Below are 15698 nucleotides of genomic sequence, written 5' to 3' on the forward strand. Positions count from 1 at the left end.
TGATCCTCGACCCACTGGTTGAGAAACACTGCCATAGATTATTATTTTCCAGAGACACAATTTGCTAGCCTGTTAATTACTTCAATCAAATGCATCCTATATCAAATTATAGGCGCCAAGAAAAATAATAATACATATGAACAATCAAGCAGCAATGCCACAAGAGTATACAAGAGTTGTCTCCAACACACGAGCTCCAGACCAACAATGACACTCAAAACCGTCCTGCCACTACAGTAGCAACAACAACAGTTAGCAAAGTTAGCAAAAGCAACACTACTCACGTGTTGAGCAGAAACAAAGCGACCTCGGCGTCCGTCCGACTTCCCGTTGGCTAAACGTCTCTCCAGCGCAGGAAAAGCTTTCAGTTTTTATTAAAGCGGGTCCAAACACTTGCCTGATCGTAACCCTTTTTATCCTTTTTAAATTCCTCTGCAATTTTTCTCTTTGTTTATGCCTCAGCCATCTTTCTTTCTACAAATCTCCCGCTCGCTCACTCTTTGACTCCACCCCCACTCCATATGACTCCTCCCCATTATGAGCGTAAACGCCCCCTGTTTCTGATTGGCTAAAACAGTGTTGTGGCGCTCGGTCTGATCAGAGCCGTTGAAAAGTAACGGGAACGTGGAGTACCAGCATTGAAGCCCATTCATTTCAGTGCTTCTCAGGGACACTCGCTGGTACATTGAAGAAATTACATGATTTTTAAAATATTTTAACACATTTGTTAACCTCAGGAATCTAACCAGTAGTGGTATTTTTATTTTATGAAGCACATTATATAAACGATAGTTTATCGTTATAATAGGTAGACTATAATTGCAGTTAGATAACGTGAGCAACACTTTAATTGCGACAATAGCACTCATTGAAATAAAATAATAAATATATTAGAAAATATTATATTTTAAATGTTCATTAATAGATCATTATTATTGCACATATTACTTGGTACCAAAAATGTCCTCAAAATATTAACAAAATATAATACTCTGACAGCAGGTGGCGCTTATGGAACAGCAGCGGTTACCGCTGTAAACAAAGCAGCTCTGCGCTATAAACACTACTTTAATTTGCATAACATGGAGGTAAGTGGAAACGAAAATGCCATCAAAACTTTTCTGAAGATAGTAAGTTTCCCTCAAAGATACATTTATATAACCCACCTCCCCCAGTTCAATATTGATATTTTTCTATATCTGCCTGGTACAGTGTTTTCTCCTCTTTGCGTCCTTCTTTAGCATCCTCTGTTAGCGTCCTGTTTGCAGACTTCATAATATTTCCACACAAATTACATTTTGGTAAACGATTGCCATACAGTTTGTGTGCAATTCCTGGATAGAGATAGGCCAAAATAAAACTAAAAAAAACGAATTTTTCCGATTTATGGCTGGTCGACCGGTTTATCTCTAGAACCCGAAATTTTTCGCACACTGCAGATTTAAAATCTGAACTCGCCACCGTTCTCGTTTTAGGTTGGTGTCACATAAATCGTCTCTTCTTCTACTCTTTCCTTTTGTGACAGTTAGCGATGCATTACCGTGCGTGCGCCATTCTGGATTGATCGTCGCTGTATTCATCGTCTGACTGCACGAACCGAACTGTGACGTCCGTACCGTGACCGTTCGGGACGAATACATGCAGTTACTTCTCTCACACTTCAAAATGAATTGAATTAACCATTGTGCATCAGACTAAAAAAAATAAAATAAATTAAAAAAAAAAATAAACACTGAAGCTGTATACACTGTGAAATTAATCTCTTACTTACATTGTACGTACATCTACGCTTTGTTGTTTATGAAAAACCTGTGACAAAAAGATATAACTATTATACTTTCAAAAGGATACTTTTTTTCAGGATGTGAACTCTTTAAATGCCGGTTTATTTACATTATGCCACTGTTTTTCTGTTGTTGTTTTTTTAAATAAAAAACAAAACGCAAAAAATATATTTTTCTAATACTAAATGCTAAGCATAAGCATGTGTGAAGTATTAGAACACATCTATCTATATATATATAAATAAAGCCTTCACACACCAACACTGAAAGTGAAAAAAGTGAAAGTGACATGAAGCCAAGTAGCATGTCCCATACTCAGAATTTGTGCTCTGCATTTAACCCATCCAAGTGCACACACACAGCAGTGAGCAGTGAACAAGCACACACACACCCGGGGCAGTGGGCAGCCATTTTTGCTGCGGCGCCCGGGGAGCAGTTGGGGGTTTAGTGCCTTGCTCAAGGGTCTCACCCAGTCGTGGTATTGAAGGTGGAAGAGAGTACTGTACATTCACTCCCCCCACCTACAATCCCTGCCGGTACCAAGACTTGAACCCACGACCTTTAGGTTACAAGTCAAACTAAGCATTAGGCTACAAAATTTTCATTGCTTGGAGATGCTGGGGATTGAACCAGGACCTCATGCATGCACTCTACCACTGAGCTGCATACTCTGACGTCCATGCCAATTCACCAAATAGTAAAAATGTAAAAAATAAAATATAATAGTATGCATTGTTGAAGCCTTGCCTACAGAATGAAAGCATATTAACAAAGAATGTATGCTTAAATGGCACTGGGATGAAATATTTTAATGGGCTTCAGTAAGGACATTTTTGTCCTGTTTTAAAAAAAAAAAAAAAAGTTTTAAAAAAAAAAAAAAAAAAAAAATTTATGTAGTGTAAATTAGATTTATGAAAGGAAATGAGTCAAATATTAAAATACACATTTTTGGCAAAAAAAAATTCTGTTTGCATTAACAGGCAAAAAAACAAGGTTTAATGAGCATAAATATAAATTGACTACATATTTTCAAAAGACAGAAAAAAGTATATAAAAAAATTATAATTCTTCTGAGCTTTTACACATTGATAAAGCATGATAAATCACAGAAGACGTGAACAGTTGTCCAACTGTTTTTAATCCACAGTACATACAGTTATACATATGAGAGCACTGAACCACCGACCTGGTAAGAAAACTGTAAAGGAGCGAGTCAGTCCAGGGCTGCGTTTCCCAAAAGCATCGTAAGCCTAAATTGATCATAGAACCATGCAATGGAGCTATGATCAGCTTAGGTTTACGATGCTTTTGGGAAACGCAGCCCAGATCAGTACGTCAACAGGAGTGTAAAATGAACCTGCAGTACGTCTCCATTCATCATCGAAAATTTGCTGGGAAAGTGATTCATTTGAAATTATTTGCAAAGCAAGTTTTGGCAACAAACAAGATGGGGCAGAGATGTTTCGCCATATTTATTTCATCCAATGAGCTTGTGTTGTGGAACACCTGCACACTAATCATGACAGCATTTTCATGTCAAAAATACTGTAGATGACAACATTTGACCAGTATTTATATGCATTCAACGTCTTTTAATATATGCAAATACTCCGATGTTAGTTTAAAAAAAAAAATTTGGGGATTTGGGATTAACGCTAAAATCATTTAAATATTTGGTAGTAACAATTGATATGATGATCTATATAGACAACAGCATATTTGTAATCACTATAAATTGGAGGTTTGTAGTGTGGCCCATTATTGAAGAGTACAGGAAAGTGTACGAAAGCTCTTCTGTGACATGCTAAGTACAAAAGTGGCTATAATCTGGTTTATCTGAGGATATAATACTCATACACCGGCCTACAAGCGAGGCCGCGGATGTTTAAACGTATATTTGCCGTGTAAAAACTGTGGCCCGAACGTCGATCACAATTTTGTATGATTCCCTGCGATGTATCTGCAATTTGGAAATAAAACTCAATGGAGCGCATCAACTTGCCCAACATTGGTGGAAAGTAGCTTGAAAACAGGTCAGTTCAGATGGCAAGAGTGTGTGTGTGTGTGAAATAACGCAACGGAAATTTGCAATTTCCAGACTAAGAATTTGTTCAGTGGTTAACATTCAAATCATAAACCAACAACCAAGGTGATCTAGATATCAGTGGTGCAAGTTCATAAACCTTTCAACATATTCAATGGAGAAACCTGATGTCTAGTACCAAACTAGACACATTAAAACTTCACCTGTGAAGACTAGTAATACCAGTCCAAATGCCATTTCAGAGTTGTACAGCACCAATTTAAATTCAGTTGTTTGGAGCAAATTTATCACAGAACCACATTCACAATTCCGATTCACATTACGTGGAAATTTCAATGCGATAAACTGGTTTCCAGAGTATGAGGTCTCCAGAAGGTCTGCAGAATAAGAGCGTTTTTGTACACGTGTAGGTGCGTGTGCTCCTTGCCTTGTTTGTTTGCTGAACTGATTGTCCGTGCGGTGGCGGTGGTGGCATCGTCTAGAGTTTTGCTACGGAAACACTATCAACGATTATGCACAAGGAGACACATCATTGGTCCGTTAAAAGAAGCATTTCAGAACTGTTGGACAAAAGAATAAAGCAACACATGGAAACCTGAAATATCCATCATCTTATGGAGCTACAGAAATAAATAAATTCTGACCGTAACATATCCTATTTAGTGAAATTTACATCTTTACAGTATCTACACTGTTTGAAGTTCCATTCAGAACATCCGCTCCGGACGAAGGCCACGTTCGAAGCCTCCCGGTTCGATTCGAAGAACAAGTCCGCACATGCAGCATGGCTATTCCAGTGTGTTCATGATACAGAAACAAACCGCGTACGGTTTCATGACTCTGTCATGCTGTCCGATCTAAAATCGCGAAAATTAAAAGCACAATTTCTATATACCTCAATCACTTACATATGAACATATGGACAATATCATAGAGAATTGAACTTTAAAGGACTGAAGTTGATCTAAAATGATCTAAAATCTTAAAAACATTATACATGTGCCATCGAAACGCTTGGGGAACGTTGCTACAATGCTCTGGAAACGTCAGACGTGTTCGGGTTCCAATGATCTGCCTGGTTTTGGCACATTTCTTGTGTTTTTTTTTCGCTGTTTCCTATATATCAGAGAAATATATAATCGTGCATATGCGCACAAAATACCCTGCCATAAATAATAAGGATCATGTACTACACACAAACATTATGTAGCGACATGAGATGGTAACAAGGACCTCCACTATTCCACTAGTGCAAAAAAACAATGAGGTTATGCAGTTGCAGAACTACAGCTTTCGAAATGAATCGTTTTGGCCGTCGGCGGGATCGAGCGAATCGCTCCCCGATCACCCGGGAATTGAGTGCAAAGGATTTTGAGAGAAAATGATTGAGCGAAATCTTGGAAAAATTGTCCGTTGTCGTCATGCAAATACAGCGAGCTGCACGGCGCGTCCTCGATGGGAAATTCTCTCCACGTCGACAGCAACAGCAGCAGCGGAAAAGTTTTACTTCAGCAGTTGTGGCGTGTGCTTACGATCGTGTTTGGTGGCTCAGAAATGAACAAAACAGCAAGGAGGAAAGAAACGTGACCCAGCAGCCCATGTCGAGGTGGCATCCCGGAGGTATTGCAAGCAGATGGCCTTGTAAAGGGATAGCTGTTCCTTTGAGAGTTCGTTCGTGCTCTGAATAAGAAGTTAAGGCCTCTGATGACCTGCAGACGGAGTTTGGTGTGACATGATTTGATCCTTATTGCCAAATGCTGCTGGGATTCGACTCGGAGAGGCTGCCGATATGGGCCGGCCCAACAGAAACCAATGAGAAGAGGGATGTGAAATGGTCTCTGGGTCTTATCAGCTCTTCGAGTTCAAGGCTGCCCTGAGCAGGTAAGAGGAGGCACGTATTTACATGTGTGGGAATCTCTGCGGACACCGGAAGGGGAATTATAGGAAAAGCGGGAAAAGTCCATACCCACCCAACGATCCGTTTTTCAGTCCCAACAGTACATTCAATCAAGTCAGAGGCGAGGGCCACGACCCAGAGCCATGCGTAAGGCGCTAGATTTCTGGAAAATATTTGGCTGCCGGACTAAAAAAACTGAAACATGAACGAAAACAATTCCCATGCAACAATAGTAATGCCGTGAGGTTCGCTCACAGAGTCTGTTGTAATACTGTGAGATTTCATTGTGTCCGATCCTGCAGCCCCATGTGCCTCCAGAACGAAGTGCCTCCATAATTTGGACCTGGTGGGTGGAGCCTATTTTGGGCTCAGGGCTCCGCCCTCTAGTTTGCTGGTTCGGCCCCAGCAGCCGGCAGCGATGCTCATGCTCCTCTGGGCACGTTCTGCCCGCTCGCGGTCACATTCCGATTGGCTCTGCGCACGTTCAGGACGTCCTATCTGCACGGGCGGCGTGGAGGATGTGGGTTGCGAGGAAATGGTGCGCAACAGGTGATTGCGCTTCCGCAGGAAATCGCTACTGCCGCCAAGCCCGAAACTGCCTTTCCGCAGGACCATGCGAGTGCTGCCGGTCTTAGCGGGTCTCGATCTCTGATTGTACTCCAGCTGGGACAGGTGAGACGCGTAGCCGTCGGCAATGAACTGTTGAGAGACAGCGACAGCTCAGTGAAAATGCACAAAAACTAAAAGGTTTAGATGAAAAACTGTGCGTAAGGATACCTGACACTGGTGTTGCATTTTCTTCGTTGGTCTCCCTACGATGTAGATCTGAGATGGCGACAGACCCAGTGACGTGTACACAGAGATGTCCTTAGTGGAGCCATAAGCAGCGAAGATCTTCATATGTGCCTACAAAAGAGCAGGATGATCTTTAAACATGATCAAACTGCTTTTCAATTAGACATCTCACTTAAATATAAGCCAAGACTGACACATTATACATCTAATATCCGTCTAAACACCCTCCTTGTTCTATTATGCTCTAAGCATCTTGTTTTGATCACCGGTTGCATACCAGTTAGCATACTATCTGTACTACGATATGGGCAATATGGCCAAAAATATTAATCACAATATTTCTTTCCACATCATTTGTTATTTATGGCAATATTTATTTCATACCATTAATAAGGAAGGAAATGCATTTTACACTCCCCAATGAAATCGCCATAAAGTTTAATTTTTCCCAAATTTTGTGTTTTCCATTAAATTTTTTCTGGATTTTGTTTCAAACGCAAAGACTTTTTAGCGACAAACACCTGATCGAAAATGTTATCAATATCATGGATTTATGTATTTTTTTTATAAATATCTCTATTGATTTAGGGTTAATGCATTGTAAATGATAGTACTGTATCACCCACATCCCCTTGTGCTACAGAAAAGGAGGCGTCTGTATATATTCTCACCTCTGTGATGAGACACTTGAGGAAGTTGGCTTTGTGTCGGAGGGGGTCGTGTACGAGCCCATCGCAGAAGGACACGATCCCGTGAGGGAAGTTGTGCTGTGAAAGCCAGGCCACCACACGCTGCTTCTGCATGTCTGGACGTCCCGTCACGTACACTATCAGGTAACCCAGATCCTGCCAGTGCCTGAAACAGGACCAACCACCGTCAAGAACAGCAAATATTACAAATGACTGGCCTGTGAGTCTTAATAACCCTCTAAAGCCTGACATATGAAATAATAGTCAGAATATATATATATATATATATATATATATTTATATTTTTTTTTTATTTATTTTTTTTTTTTTTTAATTGGAACAGATTATTGAACCTTTGGACAAATACATCAGTCAGATACATCAGTCTTTTATAGCTCATATAGTGTGATATAGTGACAATATGGAGCTCATATTGTGGAGGATTAAAAACAGTGGCTCAAACTGAGCAAAAACATGCAATTTGGAGCAGATGCTGATATTTATATCTTATATGTAAGATGAAATTCTGATAGCTTGTAATATAAATCAGTGAGATTTTTATAACAGAATAACAGGCTACTTACACAAAACATTTTTTACTATAATAAAGATAATTTTATAATAGTCTTCTAAACATATTTAATTAAATAAAGATGTATAAATACAAATAACATAATAAATTAAAATAATAAATACAAAATGTTTTAAAAATGATTTTAATAAAAGCCAGAAACAAACATTAGAAATTATACTATAATTACCCAATTTCATTAAAAGGAATGGCTTTTCTAGGATTATTGCCCTTATTTTATTATTAATATATTTTTTTAATATAACAAAGATAAAATAGCCTTTTAAATGTATTTAAATAACTAAATAGAAAGTGTATAAAAAAATTAAAATAAGTGTGAATTCTAAAATATTACTAACAATATAAAAGTTCTTCTTATGTTTACTTTATAAAAATTTCACAGAGATTTCACAGCAAAAAGACACCTGAACCACACAACCAGATGTTTTTACATTCATACTAAAGGCCTTTTACTTGCTAAAAAGATATAAACTATCAATCAGACGACAGAAGGCATGTACAGATTGTGTACGACGGTTTCGATCATGTTGATCATTTAGAGAAATGTATATATCGATACAGTAGGCTTCATAGAGTTCATAAATGAATGAAGTAAAGCCCTCACCTGACCACATCAACCGCTCCTGCTCGCACTTTAGGGTCGCTGCCCATGATGGACACGCTGGCAGCAAAAGAGCCGTCGATGCTGAACACGACGAACTCAGTGCCGCGCGGCAGCACCGTCAGGTAACTGTCAGCAGATGTGTGGTCGCCCCTTTGGACACAGACACCGATGTTCAACTGATGAAAACACAAGCTTTTATGTGCAGCACAAATGTAGATTGAAGGCGTACCTGACCACCATTTTGACCGGATACACGCCGATGCTCAGCCGCTTGCTCTCGGGAATGGTGTAGGAAACCCGGCCGCTGCTATTGGTCAATTCTGTGCTGAAATACACCCACTCGCCGGACGGAGGCTGGGTCATGATGTGGATGTCCACCTAGAAAACGGCACAAAAATGAGATGAAATGAATTAGATAAGATGCCAATGGAAAATAATACTAGATTTTTTACATTTTCCGAAGAAGGTGAGAGAAGTTAAGGTGGTCTTACTCATTTATCACTGGGATCTACACAAAATGAAGTTTATAGGGCACTAACCTTCTCTCCTGTCAGTGTGACCATGTCCAGCGGCCCGTACATGAAGCGACCCATGACCACCTGATCCCCGTCCTCTGTAAACACGGCATCGTTCACGCGGTGGTTTGCTGTAACGTTCTTCAACACAAACACATCTTTACGTTAGCAACAATCCCATAATGGATTTAAGAGTAATCTGGGATTTCAGAGATGTTGAGGTGCCCGTCTCACCCTGATCTTCACGTGGGTCCTCTTCCTCATCCACTTCTCCCGCGGTTTGGACGGAGTGAATTCTGACACCTCCTTCCCATCTAGTTCTAAAATACTGGAGTTCTCATGCCTCATTACCTGAGAGCCGGAAAAATTGCAATTACATTAGGAATTGCTTTTGTAGGATAACTGTCTTAATGTAAAATTCAAATGTTATTTCATGCAATTATGCAATAAATAGAATTTATGCACTAATAATTAACAAGTCACGTCCCCAATCTGTACATCAATTTCATAATTAGTGATTTTTGTTCCTAGCTGAAGTGTCACCGAATTGCAAATAATGCTTTTTGTATTTACTTATTTTTGCAATTAGATTTTTTTTCATTGATTGGCAAATTATTTTATCACATTAAAATATTAACAACTTTATTAAACACAGTTGAATATAATAAAGCTACCGATTACATAATAGCCTTTTAAACATTTAAATAATGTATTAATAAAAATAAAATAATTATAAAATAAAAACATTGTTTTAAAAATGTATTTTACTAAATGCCAGAAAAAAACATTATAATGATATGTGTCCAATTTCATTAAAAGGAACGGCTTTTCTAGGATAACTGATTTTATTTAATTACATTAAATTGTTACCAAAACAGAAAAGTTATATATATAAAAAAGATAAAAATTTTAATTTTAATGTTAAGTTTAAAATAGTCTTTTAAACATATTTAAACTACTAAATAAAAATAGCATAATAATAAATACAAAAAATAAAAGTTAGAAAAAAAACATTAGAAATTATATTATACAGTATTTGCCTAATTTCATAAAAAAAAAAAAAAAAAGATTTTTCGAGGATAAATTCCTTTTATAAAATGTTACCAAAAATGGTTTAATATAATAAATATAACCATTTTATAATAGTTTTTAAAGACATATTTAAATAACCAAATACAAAATGTATTAATAAATAAATACATTAATTAATTTGAATAAAAGCTAGAAAAAAACATATATTATATTATATTATATAATTTCATTACAATCAACTATGGAAAATTATCCTAGAAGAGCCACTCAAGAATATTCTGTTTTTTTTTTATTTTTTAAATGCAGTACTGCATGCTTGCAATGCACTGTGTACTTGATAGTGGATGTTTCTGGGTGCAAATAACCCTGAATCTTTTTTTAAGCAGAATTAATATTTTATAATCTTAAACCATATGGTAATCTTCACCTGTCGGAGCAGGAAAGACACAACGTCCGTTGATTCCCAGTAGGAGGCGTGAAACAGGTGAGGTAGAGCCACGGTGGGGAACGCAGTCAGAGCATCAGGACAATACAGAGCGAAATCAATGCGCTTCATGCCCCACCAGCGAGCAGCGACTGCAGGAGAGACGACACGGGACGTTCAGTCATGCCTGTCCAAACCATTACCGCTACAACAGCAGCTTCAAATACCATTACAGATTTCTGTTTCCTCTGTACATCATTTATGAACATTTCAGCTGCTGGTTCTAGGACAGGACGAGGACATGTGATGCAGGATTGCTTCAGGGGCTCAAAAGGAAGTAAAGAAATGGAAAGTTGTCGTTTTGTAATGTGCACTGGGCCGTGCGAGGCTGTGGTGCACATCTCTCGTCTGCTTCCTCTCCATGACCCATTGCAAAAACACTCAAGAACACAACCCTATTTTTGGTTTGTAATTCTTATAATTAGGGGTTGAATGTTCTTGAATGGCCTCTAGTTCTCTACAAGTAGGACTGGGAATCGAAAACCAGTTCTTTTTTAAACTGGTTTTATTTTGACTGGGAAGATTGGGGGTTGTGAAAAAAGACAATTAACAGATATTGTATCCTTGTATTGCGACATCCTCACTGGTGGCACGTAACAACAAACCTACAGTGTGAACAGTGTAGTCTGATTCACAAACAAATGACTTATGATGTAGTTTTTTTAAATAAATCAGTTTTTAAAAAAAGACTCCCTTATCTGTTGTTAAAAACAAATTCAGACTTGAAATATATGGTATTTAAAAAACAGTAAGAATCATTACTAATAAAAATTATGCAATGAACATAATTTTTGCAGTACTGCAAAATTAACAATTAATGTCCCTGATCTATACGCAAATTTGATAATTATCTACATAATATTATGCAAATAATATATTTTGTAATTCATTTTTTAATTAGTCATAATAATAATAATTTTGTAAGACTAATTTTAAATAAAAAATTATAAAAACAATTTTTTAGCAAAATTAACAATTCATGCCCTTGATCTGTATGCAAAATTCATAATTAGTAATTTTCCTTACTAGCTTGAAGTATCATCCAAATAATATAATATATTAAATTATTTGCATAACAATATGACCTGTGATGTTATTTTTTTTTTAATTGGTAAGACTAATTTCAAACAAAATGTAATTTATGCACTACCACAAATTTGCATAAATAATATATAATAGAAATAATATTATTATTTGCATAATGTGTTATTAATGTGTATTTTTATTACAATAAAATGTTACCAAAAAGAGTAAATTTGAATGAAATATAGATAACAATTTTTTAATAATCTTTAAACATATTTTAATTTTGAAATAAAAATGAATTTTAATTTAAAAATAAGTAATTTTGCTTTTTTATATATTTAGGACCACTTATTGGCTGGAACTGCTTCCTCCAAAGTAATAAAAAAATTGTTAAGTGGAATAAGGATCACTAAATTCCTTATAATTCCCATTATTATGTATTAGCGACCGCTAACAGAAGACATACATGCCATAAGCATGATGCACAGCCAGATAATGAGAGCAAGACAAGTCAACATCCTTCAAAGCATCTTCAGAGGGTTTTCATCATTCAGAGCAAACCCAGAGTGGCTCAGGACTCACGAGATGAAGAACCAGAGCACCAGTGCTGAGCATTAAAGGGAAGGGGGGCATGAATGAAAAAAAACAAGGGCGTCAGCGCTAGGGAGGGTCAGCAAGAAAACAGGCTGAAGATTTGGAGGTCTAAAACAGGAAGTAGGAGGGATTGCAGGGAATGCAGTAATGGTAGAAACTAACGCAGGCAAACAGGAGAGCGGGTGCATCTGGAGGGTCCAGGAGACCCTCGGACCAGACGTCTACCCACGCTCCAAGTACCTTGCTCGATGTCCAGCGGGACACATGGAGATAGCGGGTCTGAGGCGAGCGAGGGTGAGGGCTCAAAGCCTAGAGAGACGCTCTGCTCTGAATCATCCCAACAGCTGGAATCCTGCCTTTCTACCTGCTGCTTATTTGGCGCTTTGCTGGATTTGGGGGAATGGCTTCGGGAGCCGCGTTTATTATAGGGAAGCGCCAATTGGGACAAAAGACTGAGCTTTTTGGAGAGACTAAGTTGGCATGCTTGCGCTACTAGAGGAAAAAAACAACATCAAAACAACAGCAGTCAAAAGATGAACATGATATGTGTGATATTTCCCAGCTATATCTGCAGCTTTGGAAACAGTGGAAATTGTGGCACACTACCATTCAAAAGTTTGGGGAAAGTAAACTTGAAAAAAAAAAAATAAATAAAAATAAATAATGAATACTTTTATTTAGCACAGACTCATTAAACTGATCAAATGAGACAAAGACTTTTTTGATGTTACAAAAGATATTGTGTGATATATTGTGTTCCTGTGGCTCAGTGGTAGAGCATTGCGTTAGCAGCGCACAAGGTTGTGGGTTCAATTCCCAGGGAACACACATACTGGTCAAAAATGTATAGCCTGAATGCACTGTAAGTCGCTTTGGATAAAAGCGTCTGCTAAATGCATAAATTAAATTATATTAAATTATATATATACGCTGGAACACAAAACCAGTCATAAGGGTCCATTTTTTGAAATTGAGATTTATACATCATCTGAACGCTGATTTGTTAGGATAGGACAACATTTGGCCGAGATACAACTATTTGAAAATCTGGAATCTGAGGGAGCAAAAAAAATCAAAATATTGAGAAAATCGCCTTTAAAGTTGTCCAAATGAAGTTCTTAGCAATGCATATTACTAATCAAAAATTAAGTTTGAATATATTTACAGTAGGAAATTTACAAAATATCTTCATGGAACATGATCTTTACTTAATATCCTAATGATTTTTGGCATAAAAGAAAAATCTATAATTTTGACTCATACAATGTATTTTTGGCTATTGCTACAAATATACCCCAGCGACTTAAGACTGCTTTTGTGCTCCAGGGTCACATATGATAAAGACTGTAATAATTTTTTATTAAAGATAATAATACTACTACTAATAATAATATTATGATAACACTAATTAAAAAAAAAGTAAAATAATAAAAAACTATTTATGCACTACTGCAAAATTAACATTATTAATTAAAATTCATGCCCAATGGCTGCTGAAAATTCATCTTTGCCATTACAGGAATAAATGACATTAAAATATATTAAAATAGAAAACAGTTACTTTGAACTGTAACAATATTTCATCATTTTTAATAGTTTTTACTGTATTTTTGATCAAATAAATGTAGCCTTGGAGAGCATTAAAGACTTCTTTCAAAACATAAAAAAATATTAAAGATTCCGAACTTTTAAACCGTAGTGTGTATATTCATGTATTCATTTATTCCATATTTAAGGTAAATGAAATGTGTTTTTGGGTAAAAACACCAAATACTTAACTTCACTGCTGCAATATGACATAGTTGATATCTAGATGACTGTATTCTTCTAACCGAGCGTGTATGTGTGTTAACTTACTGTTGGCGATGTTGGAGGCGGTGTAACTGTCCGCTAACCCCGACACCTGGCTGGCGATGCTGGTTTCACTGGCCCTGCGCGCCCCGCGGAAGGCTGGAACAGATGCCGGAGACGAAGGATTGGAGTGATCCGCAAACATAATGCTGTGAGACTGCATCGCGTCCGCTGCGAGGACCAAAACCAGCAATTACTCGCAGAGACTGGGGACTGACAGGGAAATTAGGGCCCAGAAATCTGACAATTTTCAGTACTGACTACATCTCTGTTCTAAAACCTAGTGACAGGTGCGCTCACTGGGCAGCAACGAGATCTCACTAGATTTTGGAACGGAGCTAAAATGATGCATCATTATTCATTTGTAAAAGGGCCGTTTGATTCAAAATGATGAAAGGGAGTGAAAAGAAGAGGCAAACACAAAACCAAAAAAGAGAAAAAGTAGTAAATACTGCCCCCGAGTCCAATTTATTTGAAGACCTCATGGGGCATTATCTACCAAATACACATGCAACCCATCATCAGAATCAGGATTTGTCAAGAGTCAAGATGCTTGAATTTAGATTTGTCTTATTATTCTTGCTGTATTGTCATTTTAAAGGTGAAGTGTGTCATTTCTATAGCACTGGCTGCAAGAAATGAAATTGCAAAAACAATGCTGGTTTCCAAACAGGTTTGCCAAACACTACCCATATATAGTTTGGACCGTTATATTTTACACCAAAATCAAAAGAAAGAAATATTTAGAAATTTAAGGTCCATTATTTTTATAAAATTAAACATTTCTTTTCTAAAAGCACCCCCTCCTCTCAAAAAAAGAAAAAGAAAAAAAGATTATAAATATAAATGGCACAGCTCACACTCTCCAACAGGAGGTGAGGGTTACTCTGGATGGTTTCCACTGCCACATGTCAAACCCAGAGGCATGAGACGTGGAGACATGAGAGCGACGGGAAGGGGAGAGAGACAAAGAAACAGAAAATAAAGACAAATAACAGACAGAAATGACACAAACCGAGACACGAGACCAGCAGTCGTGAAGCAAACTCACGACAGAACTGCAGTGATGGACGATGCTCTTTTACAAAGTGCTGCTTTACACTAAACCACTACAATATCTGTATCTATTATATTTTTGTAGTATAAACGCTACTGTAATTTGTCCAAATGCATCCTGGACAAAAGACCAGCTACTCACCTGCCAATCACCAATTGGACTAAAACAAATATGTAAACTAGCCATTTATGTGCAGCTTTCTGGGCTTTTTTTTTGGCATATTTTGCATTTTTATCACATGCAGTCAGACAATACATAGTGAATGATGTATGCAGCAGGGATATTATAGAAAACATACCAAAACTAAAACCATAAACAATTTTTGTTACTTGAAATAAAAATAAATGTTCACTGAAATAAAATAATTTTATCTCAGCTAGTTGCCAAGGCAACATTTCTTATTGTCATTTAGTTTCCCTTGATGTACTAAAACTAAAACTGTAAAAATAGGGAAATAAAAAAATTAATGAATTAAAATGACAAAAAACACAACAAAATTAGCAACACTTTAAAATGTAGATAAAAACGGAAAATATATATAAAAAAACATTTTTTATACAAATATTAATTTCAACTAGTTGCCAAGGCAACATTTCTTATTGTCATTTAGTTTCCCTTGATGTACTAAAACTAAAACTGGGAAAAAATATTTATATATATATATATATATATAAATAAAATTATAAAAATACAATGGAGGCGGCAAGGAAGGCAAGTGCCTCATAATATTGGAT

At 37.0% G+C, this 15698-nt stretch overlaps 1 protein-coding gene across 1 annotated transcript in view; it reads right to left on the reverse strand.

Annotated features, from left to right (window-relative positions):
• Window positions 1-2902: 2902 nt before the first annotated feature.
• The window catches only part of LOC107706777 (membrane-associated phosphatidylinositol transfer protein 2-like), a 69411-nt gene continuing 56615 nt past the window's right edge, over window positions 2903-15698 (reverse strand). The window contains exons 17-27 of the mRNA XM_016510592.1: window positions 13914-14078; window positions 12297-12548; window positions 10380-10528; window positions 9155-9271; window positions 8945-9061; window positions 8635-8783; window positions 8406-8555; window positions 7192-7375; window positions 6503-6631; window positions 6055-6424; window positions 2903-5942 (exon numbers count right to left, since the gene is read on the reverse strand). Coding sequence (XP_016366078.1) covers window positions 6083-6424; window positions 6503-6631; window positions 7192-7375; window positions 8406-8555; window positions 8635-8783; window positions 8945-9061; window positions 9155-9271; window positions 10380-10528; window positions 12297-12548; window positions 13914-14078 — 1754 coding nt within the window. The 3' untranslated portion in view covers window positions 2903-5942; window positions 6055-6082. The remainder of the gene's footprint in view (window positions 5943-6054; window positions 6425-6502; window positions 6632-7191; window positions 7376-8405; window positions 8556-8634; window positions 8784-8944; window positions 9062-9154; window positions 9272-10379; window positions 10529-12296; window positions 12549-13913; window positions 14079-15698) is intronic.

This window comes from Sinocyclocheilus rhinocerous, unplaced genomic scaffold (assembly GCF_001515625.1).
Source record: "Sinocyclocheilus rhinocerous isolate Xijiao unplaced genomic scaffold, SAMN03320098_v1.1 scaffold864, whole genome shotgun sequence".
NCBI classification, from domain to species: Eukaryota; Metazoa; Chordata; class Actinopteri; order Cypriniformes; family Cyprinidae; genus Sinocyclocheilus; species Sinocyclocheilus rhinocerous.